Source organism: Oncorhynchus gorbuscha, linkage group LG22 (assembly GCF_021184085.1).
Source record: "Oncorhynchus gorbuscha isolate QuinsamMale2020 ecotype Even-year linkage group LG22, OgorEven_v1.0, whole genome shotgun sequence".
Classification (NCBI taxonomy): domain Eukaryota; kingdom Metazoa; phylum Chordata; class Actinopteri; order Salmoniformes; family Salmonidae; genus Oncorhynchus; species Oncorhynchus gorbuscha.
In genome coordinates, this window is record NC_060194.1 from 33,737,774 (window position 1) to 33,755,299 (window position 17,526).

General features: G+C 45.8%; 1 protein-coding gene across 1 annotated transcript in view; it reads left to right on the plus strand.

The window, feature by feature from the left end:
• The window catches only part of LOC124009192 (GTP-binding protein REM 2-like), a 34,953-nt gene extending 17,937 nt beyond the window's left edge, over positions 1-17,016 (plus strand). The window contains exon 5 of the mRNA XM_046320755.1: positions 14,354-17,016. Within this exon, the coding sequence (XP_046176711.1) occupies positions 14,354-14,679 (326 nt within the window). The 3' untranslated portion in view covers positions 14,680-17,016. The remainder of the gene's footprint in view (positions 1-14,353) is intronic.
• The last annotated feature ends 510 nt before the right edge of the window (positions 17,017-17,526 follow it).

A 17,526-nucleotide genomic window follows, 5' to 3' on the forward strand; every position in this document is an offset into this window, starting at 1 on the left:
GACTACATTCACGGTAAATGCTGAATATGTTGGCTCAATCTTAAATTACCTTTAAATGTATATTAAATGTATATTGCACAATCTGTAACAGATACAGATTGAAAAGAGCCCTTACTGTGAAATGTCTTCCAGTGGGTTTACAATTTGTCGGAAAGTGGGTATCCCGCCTCTACCATCCGTTCTATTGGCCAAAATGCAATCACTCCGTTCGAGATTATCCTACCAACGGGACATTCAAAACTGTAATATCTTATGTTTCACGAGTCGTAGCTGAACGACGGCATGGATACTATAGAGCTGGCTGGGTTTTCCATGCATCGGAAGGACAGAACAGCTATTTCTGGTTAGAAAAGGGGTGGGGGTGTGTGTCTATTTGTCAATAACGGCTGGTGCGCAATGTCTATTTTTAAAGAAGTCTGAAGGTATTGCTCACCTTAGGAAGAGTACCTCATGGTAAGCTGTAGACCACTCTATCTACCAAGAGAGTTTTCATCTATATTATTCGTAGCCATCTATTTATCACCACAAACCGATGCTGGCACTAAGACTGCACTCAACGAGCAGTATAATGCTATAAGCAAACAAGAAAATGCTCATCCAGAAAAGCCGCTCCTAGTGGCCGGGGACTTTAATGCAGTAAAACTTACATACGTTTTACCTCATTTTTACCAGCATGTCACGTGCAAACAGGAGGGAAAAAAAGCTCTAGACCAAATTTTTTCCACACACGGAGATGCATACAAAGCTCTCCCTCGCCCTCCATTTGGCAAATCTTACCATAATTCTATTTTCCTGATTCCTGCTTACAAGCAAAAACTAAAGCAGGAAGTAACAGTGACTTGCTCAATGCCCTCAGACAAACCATCAGTATAGGACTAAGATTTAATCCTACTACACTGGCTCTGATGCTCGTCGGATGTGGCAGGGCTTGCAAACTATTCCGGACTTCAAAGGGAAACCGAGCCTCGAGCTGCCCAGTGACACAAGCCTACGAGGCTGGTCATGACTCACATCGAGGCTGGTCATGACTCACATCAACACATTCATCCTGGAAACCCTACACCTACTCTAATTTGCATACCGCCCCAAAAGATCCACAGATGACACAATCTCATTCACACTCCACACTGCCCTTTCCCACCTGGAAAAAGGAATACCTATGTGAGAATGCTGTTCGTTGACTACAGCTCAGCGTTCAACACCAGAGTACCGACAAATCTCATCACTAAGCTAAGGACCCTGGGACTACACACTTCCCTCTGCAACTAGATCCTGGACTTCCTGACTAGCTTCCCCCAGGTGGTAAGGATAAGGAACAACACATATGCCACGCTGATCCTTAACACTGGGGTCCCTCAGAGGTGTGTGCTTAGTCCCCTCCTGTACTCCCTGTTCACCCACGACTACATGGCCAAGAACGACTCTAACACCATCATTAAGTTTACTGACAACACAACAGTGGTAGGCCTCATCACAGACAATGAGACATTCTATAGGGAAGAGGTCAGAGACCTGGCAGTGTGGTGCAAGGACAACAATGTCTCCCTCAATGTGAGCAAGACAAAGGAGCTGATCGTGGACTACAAGAAAAGGAGGGTCGAACAGGCCCCCATTAACATCGATGGGGCTGTAATGGAGTGGGTCGAGAGTTTCAAGTTCCTTGGTGTCCACATCACCAACAAACTATCATGGTCCAAACACACCAAGACAGTCGTGAACAAGGCACGGCAACACTATTTCCCCCACAGGAGACTGAAAAGATTTGTCATGGGTCCCTAGATCCTCAAAAAGATCTACAGCTGCACCATCGAGGTCATCCTTACCGGTTGCAACACCGCCTGGTATGGCAACTGTTATGGAAACTGTCTCTGTATACATTTCCGTGATTACAATGCAAAACCCATAGCAAAACTCAGTCACATAGCCTACAGTAAGCAACAGAAAACCGTTCTATTATTGTTCTATCAATGAAAGCAATGACCTCTACGTACTTGTAGAGGTGTTTATGGACACGTAGCTCTCCCTCCCTCCTCATCCCCTGCTGGGGGAATTCAGCTGCATGCCTCCTGTCTTCTGTTGTTATTTGGAGTATCTCTCTAGCACAGAGGACTGGTGTCACTATCTTTATACTCATGCAGGCACACACACACACACACACGCACCCACACAAACTTACAAACACCAGCCGGCAATCACATGCACACACTCTCACACCTCTCTCTCCCCTCTCAGTGTGGGTGGGGGGTGGTGACACTGCCTGTGCCATGTGTGGAAGGCTGTGATAAGGAGCATCAGAGAAGAGAGAAGAGAAATGACTGTGGTGTCTATGCTACAAGGTGCTGCTGCAGGGGTGTGTGAATAAAAGTGATTAAATTGGACCAGTTGTGAGTTGGTATTTGTGTACAGTGTGGGTGTGAGACCTTTTGTTTTGGGTGAAACATTTTTTGTTTCGTATAGGTTGTCCAGAAGATAATGGAAGTGTGTGTGTGTGTGTGTGTGTGTGTGTGTGTGTGTGTGTGTGTGTGTGTGTGTGTGTGTGTGTGTGTGTGTGTGTGTGTGTGTGTGTGTGTGTGTGTGTGTGTGTGTGTGTGTGTGTGTGTGTGTGTGTGTGTGTGTGTGTGTGTGTGTGTGTGTGTGTGACAGAGAGAACCACAGTAATGATGTGGTCATTTACGTGGAAATGCTACATCTGCCTTTTGTATCCATCGATCTACGGTATTCTGAGCCCTGACTCCCTGTCCGATATTTGAGCCTGAAGAAGGAAGAAAACTTGCCTGGCTGGAGGACTATTTACCATTGGCTGTATTGTTTGGTGCCTGTGGTTGAGATATGGGATTAGGTCATAAAATGTATTTATGGTATTGCTGTGGCACATTTATTTCTCTCTCCCTTCTCTTTCTCTTACTATGTATATATTAACAGTGCATTCGGAAAGTATTCAGACCCCTTGACTTTTTGCACAGTTTGTTACGTTACAGCCTTATTCTAAAATCGATTAAATAGTTTTTTCCCCTCATCAATCTCCACACAATACCCCATAATGTCAAAGCAAAAATAGGTTTTTAGAAATTTTTGTAAATGTATAAAACCCAATAAACGGAAATATCACATTTACATAAGTATTCAGTACTTTGTTGAATCACCTTCGGCAGTGATTACAGCCTCGATTCTTCTTGGGTATGACGCTACAAGCTTGGCGCCTCTGTGTTTGGGAAGTTTCTCCCATTCTTCTCTGCAGATCCTCTCAAATTCTGTCATGTTGGATGGGGAGCATCACTGCACAGCTATTTTCAGATCTTTCCAGAGATGTTAGATCGGGTTCAAGTACCAACTCTGGCTGGGCCACTAAAGGACATTCAGAGACTTGTTCCGAAGCCACTCCTGCGTTGTCTTGGCTGTGTGCTTAGAGTCATTGTCCTGTTGTAAGGTGAACCTTCACCCCAGTCTGAGGTCCTGGGTGCTCTGGAGCAGGTTTTCATCAAGGATTTCTCTGTACTTTGCTCCGTTCATTATTCCCTCAATCCTGACTAGTCTCCCAATCCCTGCCACAGAAAAACATCCCCTCAGCATGATGCTGCCACCACCATGTTTCACTGTAAGGATGGTGCCAGGTTTCCTCCAGACGCAATCCTTGGCATTCAGGCCAAAGAGTTCAATCAATCAAATGTATTTGTAAAGCCCTTTGTACATCAGTAGATCTCACAAAGGTCTATACAGAAACTCAGCCTAAAACTCCAAACAGCAGGCAATGCAGAAGTAGAAGCACGGTGGTTAGGAAAAACTTCATAGAAGGGCAGGACCCTAGCATGAAACCTAGAGAGGAACCAGGCTCTGAGGGGTGGTCAGTCTTCTTCTGGCTGTGCCGGGTGGAGATTATAAGAGTACATGGTCATTTAAGGCCAGATTGTTCTTCAAGATGTTCAAACGTTCATAGATGACCAGCAGGGTCAAATAATAATCCCAGTGGTTGTAGAGGGTGCAACAGGTCAGTACCTCAGGAGTGAATGTCAGTTGGCTTTTCATAGCTGAGCATTCAGAGGTCGAGACAGCAGGTGAGGTAGACATTTAGCAGTAAGACCTTTAATTAGTATGGCTAGGCGTCCCACCAGCGGGACAACTTCCAGGGAAAAGAAATATGGATAGTAAACATTTAGTAAACATTTAGGTACATACAGTCTTATATAGGTTAAAAACGTAAATTCTTGTTAATCTAACTCAAATCAAAAATCAAATTTTATTTGTCACATACACATGGTTAGTGCGAGTGTAGCGAAATGCTTGCACTCTAACTGCACTGTCCGATTTACAGTAGGCTTTACAGCGAAAGCATGCCATGCGATTGTTTGAGGACGGAGCCCTACATCAAAATATTTTTCCACCGGCACAGGTTTCATAAATTCACAAATAGCAATTAAATATTAACTTGAATATCTTGAAAATCTTCCTCTGATTTGTCATCCAAAGGGTCCCAGCTACAACATGTAGTGTCGTTTTGTTAGATAAAATCCTTTATATCCCAAAAAGTCTGTTTAGTTTGATGCCATTGATTTGAGTAATCCACCCGTTCAACATGCAGAGAAAGGAATCCAAAATGCTAATGCTAAACTTTGTTAAAACAAGTCAAAATATGTTTCTATGCAATCCTCAGATACCCTAAAATGTAACTAAACTATAATATTTCATACGGAAAGAAGTATGTTTAATAGGAAAAATTATATTAGCAGGTGCGTCTCCTCCTCGTCACGGCGCATACATGCGTTTCCAAGTCTATATCCCTGTGGTAAAAAACTCATTTGCTTTCTAATAATCATGATCTTTTCATCAAAGAAGTTCATGAATTTATCACTGCTGAAAGGAAAGCTATCCTCTCTTGTTTAATGCTGCTTTTTAGTTAGCTTTGCGACAGTATCTTATTCTCCTCAATTAGGTTGGAAAAATTGGATGATCAAGCAGCAGTGAGAGCTCTTCAATACTGCACGGTACCGTCTTTCCAAGCTAGTCGGAAGACTTCTAGTTTGGTGGAGCACCATTTCCGTTCCAATGTATTGGAAGCTTGTTTTAAGGCTCGGGTATTTTCTGTATACCAGGGAGCAAATTTCTTGTGACAAATGTTTCTTGTTTTTAGGGGTACGACTGCATCTAGGGTATTACGCAAGGTTAAGTTCCTCAGTTAGGTTAACCCATTTTTGTACTCCAACGTCCATGGGTAAGTGGAGGGAGTCTGGAAGGGCATCTAGGAATCTTTGGGTTGTTCGAGAATTTATAGCACATCAATTGATGATCCTTGGTTGGGGTCTGAGCAGATTATTTGTTGTGATTGCAAACATAATCAAATGGTGGTCCGATAGTCCAGGATTATGAGGAAAAACTGTCAGGACCCGGTTACAAACCCGGGTCTCCGGAGTGAGAAACAGTCACTTAACCAACTGAGCCACGAATAGTCGGTAGAACCCAGATGATGAGGCAGACACAGCAGTACTTGAGACAGTGTATTTAATGAAGTAAAAAAGTGAAGTCCTTCAGGAAAACATGTAACTCCACAACCTCAAAAGGAATTCCACAAAAAACAAAGGTAATCCTCCAAGACAAAAAGGTAAATCCACAAGGTGCTAGGTATAGCATAAAAAGCCTCAAAAGATACTCAAAAATAAATAAACAAGAACAAAAAACAGAATTCCACAAGAGAGTCCACCGGGATCAACAAGAGTACACAGAATACTAGGGCTGGGTGCTAACATACAAACACAGAGCAAATAACTGAGGAAAACTAAGGGTTTAAATACAATCAGGGGAAACGAGGCACAGGTGCAAATAATAATGGGGGATCAAGGGAAAACAAAAGGTCAAAAAGCACAATGGGGGCATCTAGTGACCAAAAACCGGAACAACCCTGGCCAAATCCTGACAGAATCCCCCCCCCCCTAGGAACGGCTCCTGACGTTCCTACCACCTCTCTCGGGGTGGAGGGCCCTGAACTGACGAATGAGGTCAGGGTCCAGTATGTCTTTGGCAGGAACCCAGGAGCGCTCCTCGGGACCGTAGCCTTCCCAGTCCACCAGATACTGCCAGGACCGCTGCACCCGGCGGGAATCCAGTATCCGATGGACGGTATAAACCGGCTGACCTCCAATGACACGAGGCGGAGGGGGAGGTCTGTCTGCCGGGACAAGGGGAGAAAAAACAACAGGTTTTAATAAGGAAATGTGAAACGTGGGATTAATCTTAAGGGATCTGGGTAAGTGTAGGCGATAAGAAACTGGGTTAACTCTCCTGGCAACCTTAAAGGGACCGATGTATTTTTGGGACAGCTTGCGAGACTCCACCCGTAGTGGTAAGTCTCTTGTGGAGAGCCAGACTCTCTGGCCGGGGCGCAGGGTGGGCCCGGGACGGCGACGTCTGTTGGCTTGTTGTTGGTACCTCTGTGAGGAACGCATAAGATTAAGACGGGCCTTCCTCCACATAAGCCGACAGCGTCTGACGAATTTCAAGGCTGAAGGCACTCTGACTTCTGCCTCCTGGTCCGGGAACAATGGAGGAGCATAGCCAAACTGACACTCGTGCGGGGACATACCAGTCGAGGAGGAGCGCAAGGTGTTGTGCGCGTATTCGGCCCAAACAATGAAGGACGACCATGTGGACGGGTTGTTACGAGTCATACATCGGAGGGTGGTTTCCAGCTCTTGATTCATCCTCTCTGTTTGGCCGTTGGACTCCGGATGGTACCCTGAAGATAGACTGGCAGAAGCCCCCATGAGTTGGCAGAAGGCCTTCCAAAACCTTGAGGCGAACTGGGGACCTCTGTCAGAAACCATATCTTGAGGAATGCCGAAGACTCGGAACACATGATTAATTACCAACTCAGCCATTTCCTTGGCAGAAGGTAACTTAGTCAGAGGGACGAACCTGGCCGCATTTGAAAACCTGTCGATTATGACTAGGATAGTAGTATTGCCATGGGATGGAGGAAGGCCAGTAATAAAGTCCAATGAGATATGGGACCAGGGTCTGTGGGGAACAGGTAAAGGGTGAAGGAGTACTTGAGGGCGAAGGTGAGAAGATTTGCCCTGGCAGCACACGGGGCAGGCATTGACGAAAGTGGCAACGTCTTCTCTTATGGTAGGCCACCAGAACTTACGCTGGATGAACTCCAAGGTGCGACCTATGCCCGGGTGACAGGTGAGGCGAGAGGAGTGCCCCCACAGAAGGACCTGAGTCCTCACTGCCTTGGGGACAAACAACCGATTGGCAGGACCTCCTTTCGGGTCCGGTTCGATAGCTTGAGCTTGTCTCACGGTATCCTCAACTTGCCACGAGATCGGAGCCACGATCTTAGCAGCAGGAAGGACAGGCATGTCCGTGTCATCTCGAATGGCAGGAGCGTAGACTCGGGACAGGGCATCCGGTTTGAGATTCTTCGACCCGGGCCGATAGGTGAGGATAAACTGGAATCGATTGAAGAAAAGAGACCATCTAGCTTGTCTAGAGTTCAACCGCTTCGCCTGCTGGATATACTCCAGATTTTTGTGGTCCGTAAGCACTTGAAACGGGTGAGAAGCCCCCTCGAGCCAGTGTCTCCATTCCTTAACCGCTAGGAGTTCACGATCCCCCACATCGTAGTTCCTCTCAGCCGGGGTAAGCCGGTGTGAGAAGAAAGCGCACGGATGAAGCTTCTTGTCTTCACCCCTCTGAGACAGGACAGCTCCAACACCAACCTCTGAGGCGTCTACCTCCACCACAAACGGTTCATCCGTAGTCGGTAGTATCAGGATGGGAGCAGAGAGGACGCGCTGCTTGAGTCCTTGGAAGGCCGTCTCAGCTTCTCTTCCCCACAAAAACCTTGCATTGCCACCCTTGGTTAAAGCTGAGAGAGGGGCTGCCACCAAGCTGAAGTTCTTGATGAACTTGCGGTAAAAGTTAGTGAAGCACAGGAAACACTGAACTTCCTTAATGGATTTGGGGGTGGGCCAATCCGCTACCGCCCCTACCTTCCTGGGGTCCATTTGGACTCGACCGGGTTCCACTACAAATCCCAGGAATTGTACTCGTGATGAATGGAATTCACATTTTTCCGGCTTAACGTACAGATGGCTGTCTAGAAGGCGTTTGAGTACTTGTCTGACATGCTTTGTGTGTTCTTGAAGAGAGCTTGAAAAGATGAGGATGTCATCCAAGTAAACGAACACAAATATGTTAAGCATATCCCTAAGCACATCGTTTATGAGCGCTTGGAACACCGCTGGGGCGTTGGTCAGGCCGAAGGGCATCACCAAGTATTCATAGTGACCAGTAGGCGTGTTGAAAGCGGTATTCCACTCGTCACCAGGTCTGATCCGCACAAGATGGTATGCGTTCCGCAGGTCAAGCTTAGTGAAAACAACTGCTTCCTGGAGCAGCTCGAAGGCTGTGGCCATAAGGGGTAGCGGGTAACGGTTACGGACGGTTATGGCATTGAGTCCCCGGTAGTCGATGCAAGGACGTAATCCACCGTCTTTCTTGGCCACAAAGAAAAACCCTGCTCCCGCCGGGGGAGGTGGATGGACGCATGAGGCCTGCTTCCAGAGCGTCCTTGATGTAGGTATCCATAGCAGCTCGTTCGGGTGGAGATAGGGAAAAGATCCGACCCCTGGGGGGGCAAGTGCCCGGAAACAGTTTGATGGGGCAATCATAAGGTCTATGGGGTGGTAGCATGGTGGCCCTCTGTTTGCTAAATACCAGTTTGAGGTCATGGTAACACTCGGGAACTCGGGTCAGGTCGATGGATTCTAAAGACTCGGGAGTAGAACTCGGGGAATTCGGGAAAATACAAGTAGCTTGGCACGTCCTTCTGTAGCTCAGTTGGTAGAGCATGGCGCTTGTAACACCAGGGTAGTGGGTTCGATCCCCGGGACCACCCATACGTAGAATGTATGCACACATGACTGTAAGTCGCTTTGGATAAAAGCGTCTGCTAAATGGCATATATTATTATTATTATATTACGTAGAACCCCACTGCTTGATAGTGCCCACAGAACAGTCGATGTGAGGGTTATGGCTGTGAAGCCAGGGGTATCCAAGGACGAGAGGGAACTCGGAACAGGAGGTCAAATGAAAGTTCATCAATTCCTGGTGTTGTGAAACTGAAAGTTGCAAGGAGGTAGTGACATGAGTGACAAGTCCAGATCCCAAAGGGCTTCCATCCAATGTAGTAACCCTCATGGAGTCACTTAGAGGTTCAGAGGGAACGCCATTCTCCTTCACCCAGACACCATCCATGAAGTTACCTGCGACTCCAGAGTCTACAAAGGCTTGAAGGTGTAGCTTGTGGTTGTCCCAGGAAAGGGTGACTGGAATGAGCAGACGGGAGTTGGACAGATGGGAGGAGGTTATGTTTCCCGTTACAGTTCCCCCCGGTCTGTACTGGACAGAGCGTTTCCCTGGAGCCCGGGACACGTGGAACGGAAATGGCCCTGTTTGCCGCAATATAGACAGCGTCGCTCCCTCATCTGGCGGTCTCTCTCAGCCTGGGAGATGCGTCCAATCTGCATGGGTTCCGGTGTAGCCAGCGAGGATAAAGGTGGGGACTCGGAGATGGGACTGATAGGGGCTAGAGGTCTACGGTTGAGTTCTCTCTCTCTCAGACGCTGGTCAATGCGTGAGGCCAACTTGACCAGGGACTCGAGATTGTCCGGTGGTTCCCGAGTGGCCAGTTCATCTTGGATAGTGTCGGAAAGGCCTTTCAGAAATCACACCGTGAGCGCCTCGTTGTTCCAGCTACTCGCTGCTGCCACCGTGCGGAACTGGATGGCATAGTCCGTCACGCTGCGCCGACCTTGGTGGAGAGTCAGGAGCTGTTTGGCTGAGTCAGGACCACTGCTTGGGCCTTGAAACACTCGTTTGAATTCCTCAGCAAAGGCAGAGTAGCTGGCACAACAGGAACTATGGGCTTCCCACACAGCAGTAGCCCAAGCCAGGGCTTTTTCCGACAGCAGAGTGATGATATATGCGATCTTAGACCGGTCGGTGGGGAACGACGAGGGTTGCAGCTCGAAGGAGAGAGAACATTGGGTGAGAAACCCTTTACAAGCACTTGGATCACCTGAGAACCGTTGGGGAGGTGGAAGACTAGGTTCAGCCAGGGGGTTAAATGCCATGGGTACATGAATCTGAGGTACTGGGACGGGAACTGTTGCCGGGGTAAGTCGATCAGATATCTGCTTTATGGAAGTCAGCATCTCCGACAGAAGATGAGAATGTCTAGCCATTAAGGCCTCTTGCTGAACCAGGGCGGCTTCGTGGCGTTGGACTGGTGGTGGGACAGCATGGCAACAAGGTCCTGGGAACTGGCTGCCTCTGGGTTCATTTTTGGCTCTGTGTTTCTGTCAGGACCCAGTTACGAACCCGGGTCTCCGGAGTGAGAAATAGTCACTTAACCAACTGAGCCACGAATAGTCGGCAGAACCCAGAAGATGAGGCAGACACAGCAGTACTTGAGACAGTGTATTTAATGAAGTAAAAAAGTGAAGTCCTTCAGGAAAACATGTAACTCCACAACCTCAAAAGGAATTCCACAAAAACAAAGGTAATCCTCCAAGACAAAAAGGTAAATCCACAAGGTGGTAGGTATAGCATAAAAAGCCTCAAAAGATCCCACCGGGATCAACAAGAGTACACAGAATACTAGGCCTGGGTGCTAACATACAAACACAGAGCAAATAACTGAGGAAAACTAAGGGTTTAAATACAATCAGGGGAAACGAGGCACAGGTGCAAATAATAATGGGGATCAAGGGAAAACAAAAGGTCAAAAAGCAAAATGGGGGCATCTAGTGACCAAAAACCGAAACAACCCTGGCCAAATCCTGACAAAAACATTAAGATCCACAATATGTATTCCACGGGATAAAACTAGATCCAGGGTATGACTGTGGCAATGAGTAGGTCCAGAGACATATTGGACAAAACCCACTGAGTCGATAATGGCTCCGAAAGCCATGTGAATATTAAAGTCACATTAAAAATGTGAATATTATCTGCCATGAATACAAGGTCCGATATGAATTAAGGGAACTCGGTGAAGAACGCTGTATACTGCCGACGAGGCCTGTAAACAGTAGCTATAAAAATGACTGAGTAGGCTGTAAATTGGGTTGTAAATTGAAATTGCTGTCATAAATGTTAGCAACACCTCTGCCTTTGCGGGCTGTGCGGGGTATATGGTCACTAGTGTAACCAAGAGGAGAGTCCTCATTTAACACAATAAATTCATCAGGTTTGAGCCATGTTTCAGTCAGGCCAATCACATCAAGATTATGATCAGTGATTAGTTCTTTGACTATGACTGTCTTGGAAGTGAGGGATCTAACATTAAGTAACCCTATTTTGAGATGAGAGCTATCACAATCTCTTCCAATAATGACAGGAATGGAGGTTTTTATTCCAGTGAGATTGCTAAGGCGAACACCACCATGTGGGGTGACAGGGTAGCCTAGTGATTAGAGCGGTGGACTAGCAACCAGAAGGTTGCAAGTTCAAATCCCAAATCTGTTGTTCTACCCCTGAACAGGCAGTTAACCCACTGTTCCTAGGCTGTCATTGAAAATAAGAATTTGTTCTTAACTGACTTGCCGAGTTAAATAACATAAAATGTTTTGTTTTGCCAAACCTACATTTCTACACTAGCCAGTTTTAGCCTTAGCCAGCACCATCTTCAGATTAGCCTTTATGCCGGTAGCCCTGCCCCCTGGTAAACAGTGTATTTTTTTAAGTCTAATATTACGGGTAAAAGAGTCGCCAATGACTAGGGTTTTCAATTTGTCAGAGCTAATGGTGGGAGGCTTCGGCAGCTCAGACTCAGTAACGGGTGGTTGAGAGACCTGAGAAGGCTCCTGACTCCGACTTGTTGCTTAATGGGGAGAACCGGTTGAAAGTTTCTGTCGGCTGAATGAACGATACCGGTTATGCCGACACCATTTCATTCCAGAAGCCTTGAAAAAAATTGTCTGGCTGCGGGGACTGTGCGAGGGGATTTATATACTATCTGTACTTACTGGTGGCACAGATGCTATTTCATCCTTTCCTACACATAAATTACCCTTGCCTAACGATTGCATTTGAAGCTGAGTTAGCAACATGGCTATCCTCACCATAAGGCGATAGTTCTCCTGTATATTATGAATGCAGCAACTGCAATTAGATGGCATAGTGTTAATGTTACTACTTAGCTTCGGCTGATGGAGGTCCTGTAGAACCATGTGCAGATAAAGCGTCCGGAGTGAAGAAAAAACTAAGATGTTCGTAAATGTATTAAATGTAAAAAAAATAAAAAACAAAAAACAAACAGCACAACAGCACTGAGACATGTCTGGAAGTTGAGGGCGCAGAAACAGGGTGGGGGCTGAGCAACTAATCAATCTCTGATCAATCTCAGACCTGATAATCTTGTTTCTCATGGTCTGAGAGTCTTTAGGTGCCATTTGGCAAACTCCATGCAGGCTATCATGTGCCTTTTACTGAGAAGTGGCTTCCGTCTGGCCACTCTACCATAAAGGTCTGATTGGTGGAGTGCTGCAGAGATGATTGTCCTTCTGGAAGGTTCTCCCATCTCCACAGAGGAATTCTGGAGCTCTGTCAGAGTGACCACCGCAGCTCGCGACTGGAACGAGCTGCAACAAACACTCAAACTGGACAGTTGTGGCTGCTTTGCTTGATGTATTGTTGTCTCTACCTTCTTCCCCTTTTGTGCTATTGTCTGTGCCCAATAATGTTTGTACTATGTATTGTGCTGCTACTATGTCGTGCTGCTGCCATGTTGTGTTGCTACCATGTTGTTGTCATGTTGTGTTTCTACCATAATGTGTTGTCATGTGTTGCTGCCATGCTATGTTGTTGTCTTAGGTCTCTCTTTATGTAGTGTTGTGTTGTCTCTCTTGTTGTGATGTGTGTTTTGTCCTTGATTTTTATTTTGAATCCCAGCCCCCATCCCCATAAGGAGACCTTTTGCCTTTTGGTAGGCTGTCATTGTAAATAAGAATGTGTTCTTAACTGACTTGCCTAGTTAATTAAAGGTTAAATAACATTAAAAAATGTACCATCGGGTTCTTGGTCACCTCCCTGTCCAAGGCCCTTCTCCCCTGATTGCTCAGGCAAGGCGGCCAGCCCAAGGAAGAGTCTTGATGGTTCCAAATTTCTTAAATTTAAGAATGATGGAGGCCACTGTGTTCTTGGGGATCTTCAATGCTGCAGAATGATTTTGGTACTCTTCACCAGATCTGTGCCTCGACACAATCCTGTCTCGGAGCTCTTCGAACAATTCCTTCTTTTTTTTGCTCTGACAGGCAATTTCAACTGTGGGACCTTATATAGCCAGGTGTGTGCCTTTCCAAATCATGTCCAATCAATTTAATTTACCACAGGTGGACTCCAATCAAGTTGTAGAAACATCTCAAGGATGATAAATGGAAACAGGATGCACCTGAGCTCAATTTCAAGTCTCATAGCAAAGGGTTATTTTTAAAACTACTTTGTCATTATGGGTATTATGTGAGATTTATGAGGGAAAAAATAATTGAATACATTTTAGAATAAGGCTGTAACATGACAAACTGTGGAAAAAGGCAAGGGGCCTGAATACTTTCCCTTAATTGGGGAGGACAGGCTCTCTTGGTAATGGCTGGAGCGGAATAGGGGGAATGATATCAAATACATCCAACACATAGTTTGATGCCATTCCATTTGCTTTGTTCCAGCCATTATTATGAGCCATCCTTCCCACAGCAGCTTTCACTGAGCTCTAACCATCGTTAATAACACAATGCTGTTGTTTAATATCTACTGCTCTCTCTAATGCTTAGTCTGCCTTCTCCCTACACCTCCTCCCTCTGTCACCCCTCCTCCCTCTGATACCCCCTCCTCCCTCTGTCACCCCTCCTCCCTCTGATACCCCCTCCTCCCTCTGATACCCCCTCCTCCCTCTGTCACCCCCTCTTCCCTCTGTCACCCCCTCTACCCTCTCTCCTCCCCTCCTCCCTCTCTCCTTCTTTGTCCTTGCTCTCTCTCTCCCTCTTGCTCTCTCTCTCGCTCACTCTCCTCTCTACTCCCCTCCTCTATCCTCTTCCCACCTCAGCCACTGCCACCACAACACTATAATCTCATGGTGGTCTCATCTTATTGTGGCTCCTCCCTGCCTCGGCTCAGCTGAGAACGGCTCAGCTCCATAAAAAAAAATGTCATTTTCATTCCGCTCTTAAGACTCCGTTCAATCAGCTGTTATATGTAGTAGATATTAGGATAAGCCCAACTGACCTTTCCACTAAACATGGCTGTCATGGTATCTCTCTATTGCTTCATCCCTCGCCCCTCTCTCTGTGTTCCAGAGGCCCACTCCAGTGCCATGATGTATGACTGCCAATATCTGGAGCTGTCTGCCTCCCTGGACCACGGCACCACCGAGTTGCTGGAGGGGGCAGTGAAGGCTGCCAGGGGTGACTGCGTGGGGCCAGGCTGGACGGAGGGGGACCCCGGGGCGGGGCGCAGGGAGAGCCTGACCAGCAAGGCCAAGCGCTTCCTGACTGGCCTGGTGCCACGCTCCTACGGCCGAGGAGACAGGGACCGAGGCCAATACAGGGAGATGAGCAGGCACCGGGGGAGCAAGATCCTCCGACAGAAATCACGCTCCTGCCATGACCTCAGTGCAATGTGACACATCAGACAGACAGAGAGAGGGGATGGGAGGTGTGTGAAACGGGGAAAGAATGAAGGAGGACAACAGGGGATGGGAGATAAATTATAGAAGGGGAAAATGAATAGGAGGATGGTGAGAAGTGGAGAGAGAGAGAGAGAGAGAGAGAGAGAGAGAGAGAGAGAGAGAGAGAGAGAGAGAGAGAGAGAGAGAGAGAGAGAGAGAGAGAGAGAGAGAGAGAGAGAGAGGGTGAAGTCATCAGAATTGCGAGATGAGATGGATACGAGACGACTCATTGCGCAATGAGAGAGAAAAAAAACAAAGAAGAGTGATATTGGAGAAAGATTAATGTATCAAGAAGGAAAAACGGTGATTGGAAAATGTGCAAGATGGAAAAGAATTGCTCACAAATTAATACACCCAAGAGGCATGTAGTGTCTGATTATGTAGAGACTGATATAGATCTAATGTACACCTAATGATAATGTAGAGACTGATAGAGATCTATTGTAAACCTAATGATAATGTAGAGACTGATAGAGATCTATTGTAGACCTAATGATTATGTAGAGACTGATAGAGATATATTGTAGACCTAATGATTATGTAGAGACTGATGGAGATCTAATGTAGACCTAATGATTATGTAGAGACTGATTATCTAATGTAGAGCTAATGATTATGTAGAGACTGATAGAGATCTAATGTACACCTAATGATAATGTAGAGACTGATAGAGATCTATTGTACACCTAATGATTATGTAGAGACTGATAGAGATCTATTGTAGACCTAATGATTATGTAGAGACTGATGGAGATCTAATGTAGACCTAATGATTATGTAGAGACTGATTATCTAATGTAGAGCTAATGATTATGTAGAGACTGATAGAGATCTAATGTAGACCTAATGATTATGTAGAGACTGATAGAGATCTAATATAGACCTAATGATTATGTAGAGACTGATAGAGATCTATTGTACACCTAATAATTATGTAGAGACTGATATAGATATATTGTAGACCTAATGATTATGTAGAGACTGATGGAGATCTAATGATTATGTAGAGACTGATGATCTAATGTAGAGCTAATGATTATGTAGAGACTGATAGATATCTAACGTAGACCTAATGATTATGTAGAGACTGATAGAGATCTAATATAGACCTAATGATTATGTAGAGACTGATAGAGATCTAACGTAGACCTAATGATTATGTAGAGACTGATAGAGATCTAATATAGACCTAATGATTATGTAGAGACTGATAGAGATCTAATGTAGACCTAAGTCCCTGTTTAAAAGCATGATGTTACACAGTGAATAGATTTGCAGTGATAAGACTTGCCCAGTAGGCTCATATAATTATAATAACAACGTCCTGGATTTACTTCTTATTGGCCGGAAGCTATGGTATACTATCCCTCCCCTGATCTCCAATGCAATGCCCTTTTCAAAAGCCTCATCTTGCACTTTTTATACCGATCAGATTTAATGTCGCTGCTGCATAATCCCTTTATATCAGGTATTGCTTTTGGAGATAATTTTTTTCTGTAGTGTAGGTAGTGCTCAATAATCCCATATATGAGAAAACTTGGTTGGAGCAGGTCATATATTACAGGAGCTATTTTGAAAGTGAATGTAAACTCAAGTCTTGCGGTTATATGGAATCTGGCCACTTGTCCCACTACACTCTCCTTTACATTGACTCAATGCTAAACATCCCGCACTCAATCATGATCCTATTTAATTGGGCAAGGAGACAGAACCCATAGACTGGCAGAATCTACAGACTGACAGAACCCACAGACTGGCAGAACCTACAGACTGACAGAACCCACAGACTGGCAGAACCCATAGACTGGCAGAACCCACAGACTGGCAGAACCTACAGACTGACAGAACCCACAGACTGGCAGAACCTACAGACTGACAGAAGCCACAGACTGGCAGAACCTACAGACTGACAGAACCCACAGACTGGCAGAACCCACAGACTGGCAGAACCTACAGACTGACAGAACCCACAGACTGGCAGAACTTACAGACTGACAGAACCCACAGACTGAGAGAAGCCACAGACTGGCAAGAACCCCAGACTAGCAGAATCCACCGACTGGCAGAACCCACAGACTGGTAGTACCCATTCCAATAACAGCTGACTGAGGCTGAGTCAGAGCACATTGGCTTGCTAGAGGAACACAGGAATATATATTATACAGTGCCTTTCGGAAAGTATTAAGAACCCTTGACATTTTTCACATTTTGTTACGTTAAAGCCTTATTCTAAAATTGATTAAATTGTTTTTTCCCTCATAAATCTACACACAATACCCCATAATGACGAAGCTAAAACATTATTATTATTATTATTTTTACAAATGTGTTAAAAATAAAAAACTGAAATATCACATTTACATAAGTATTTAGACCATTTACTCAGTACTTTGTTGAAGCACCTTTGGCAGCGATTACAGCATTGAGTATTTTGTATGACGCTACAAGCTTGGCACACCTGTATTTGGGGAGTTTCTCCCATTCTTCTCAGTAGATCCTCTCAAGCTCTGTCAGGTTGGATGGGGAGTGTTGCTGCACAGCCATTTTCAGGTCTCTCCAGAGAAGTTAGATCGATAAGAGGAATACTGGACAAGAGGAATACCTATGAAAGAATGCTGTTCATCGACTACAGTTCAGCATTTAACACCATAGTACCCTCCAAACTCCTCTTTAAGCTCAAGATCCTGGGTCTCGAACCCGCCCTGTGCAACTGGGTCCTGGACTTTGTGATGGGCCGCACCCAGGTGGTGAGGGTAGGAAACAATATCTCCACCCAGCTTATCCTCAACACTGGGGCCCCAC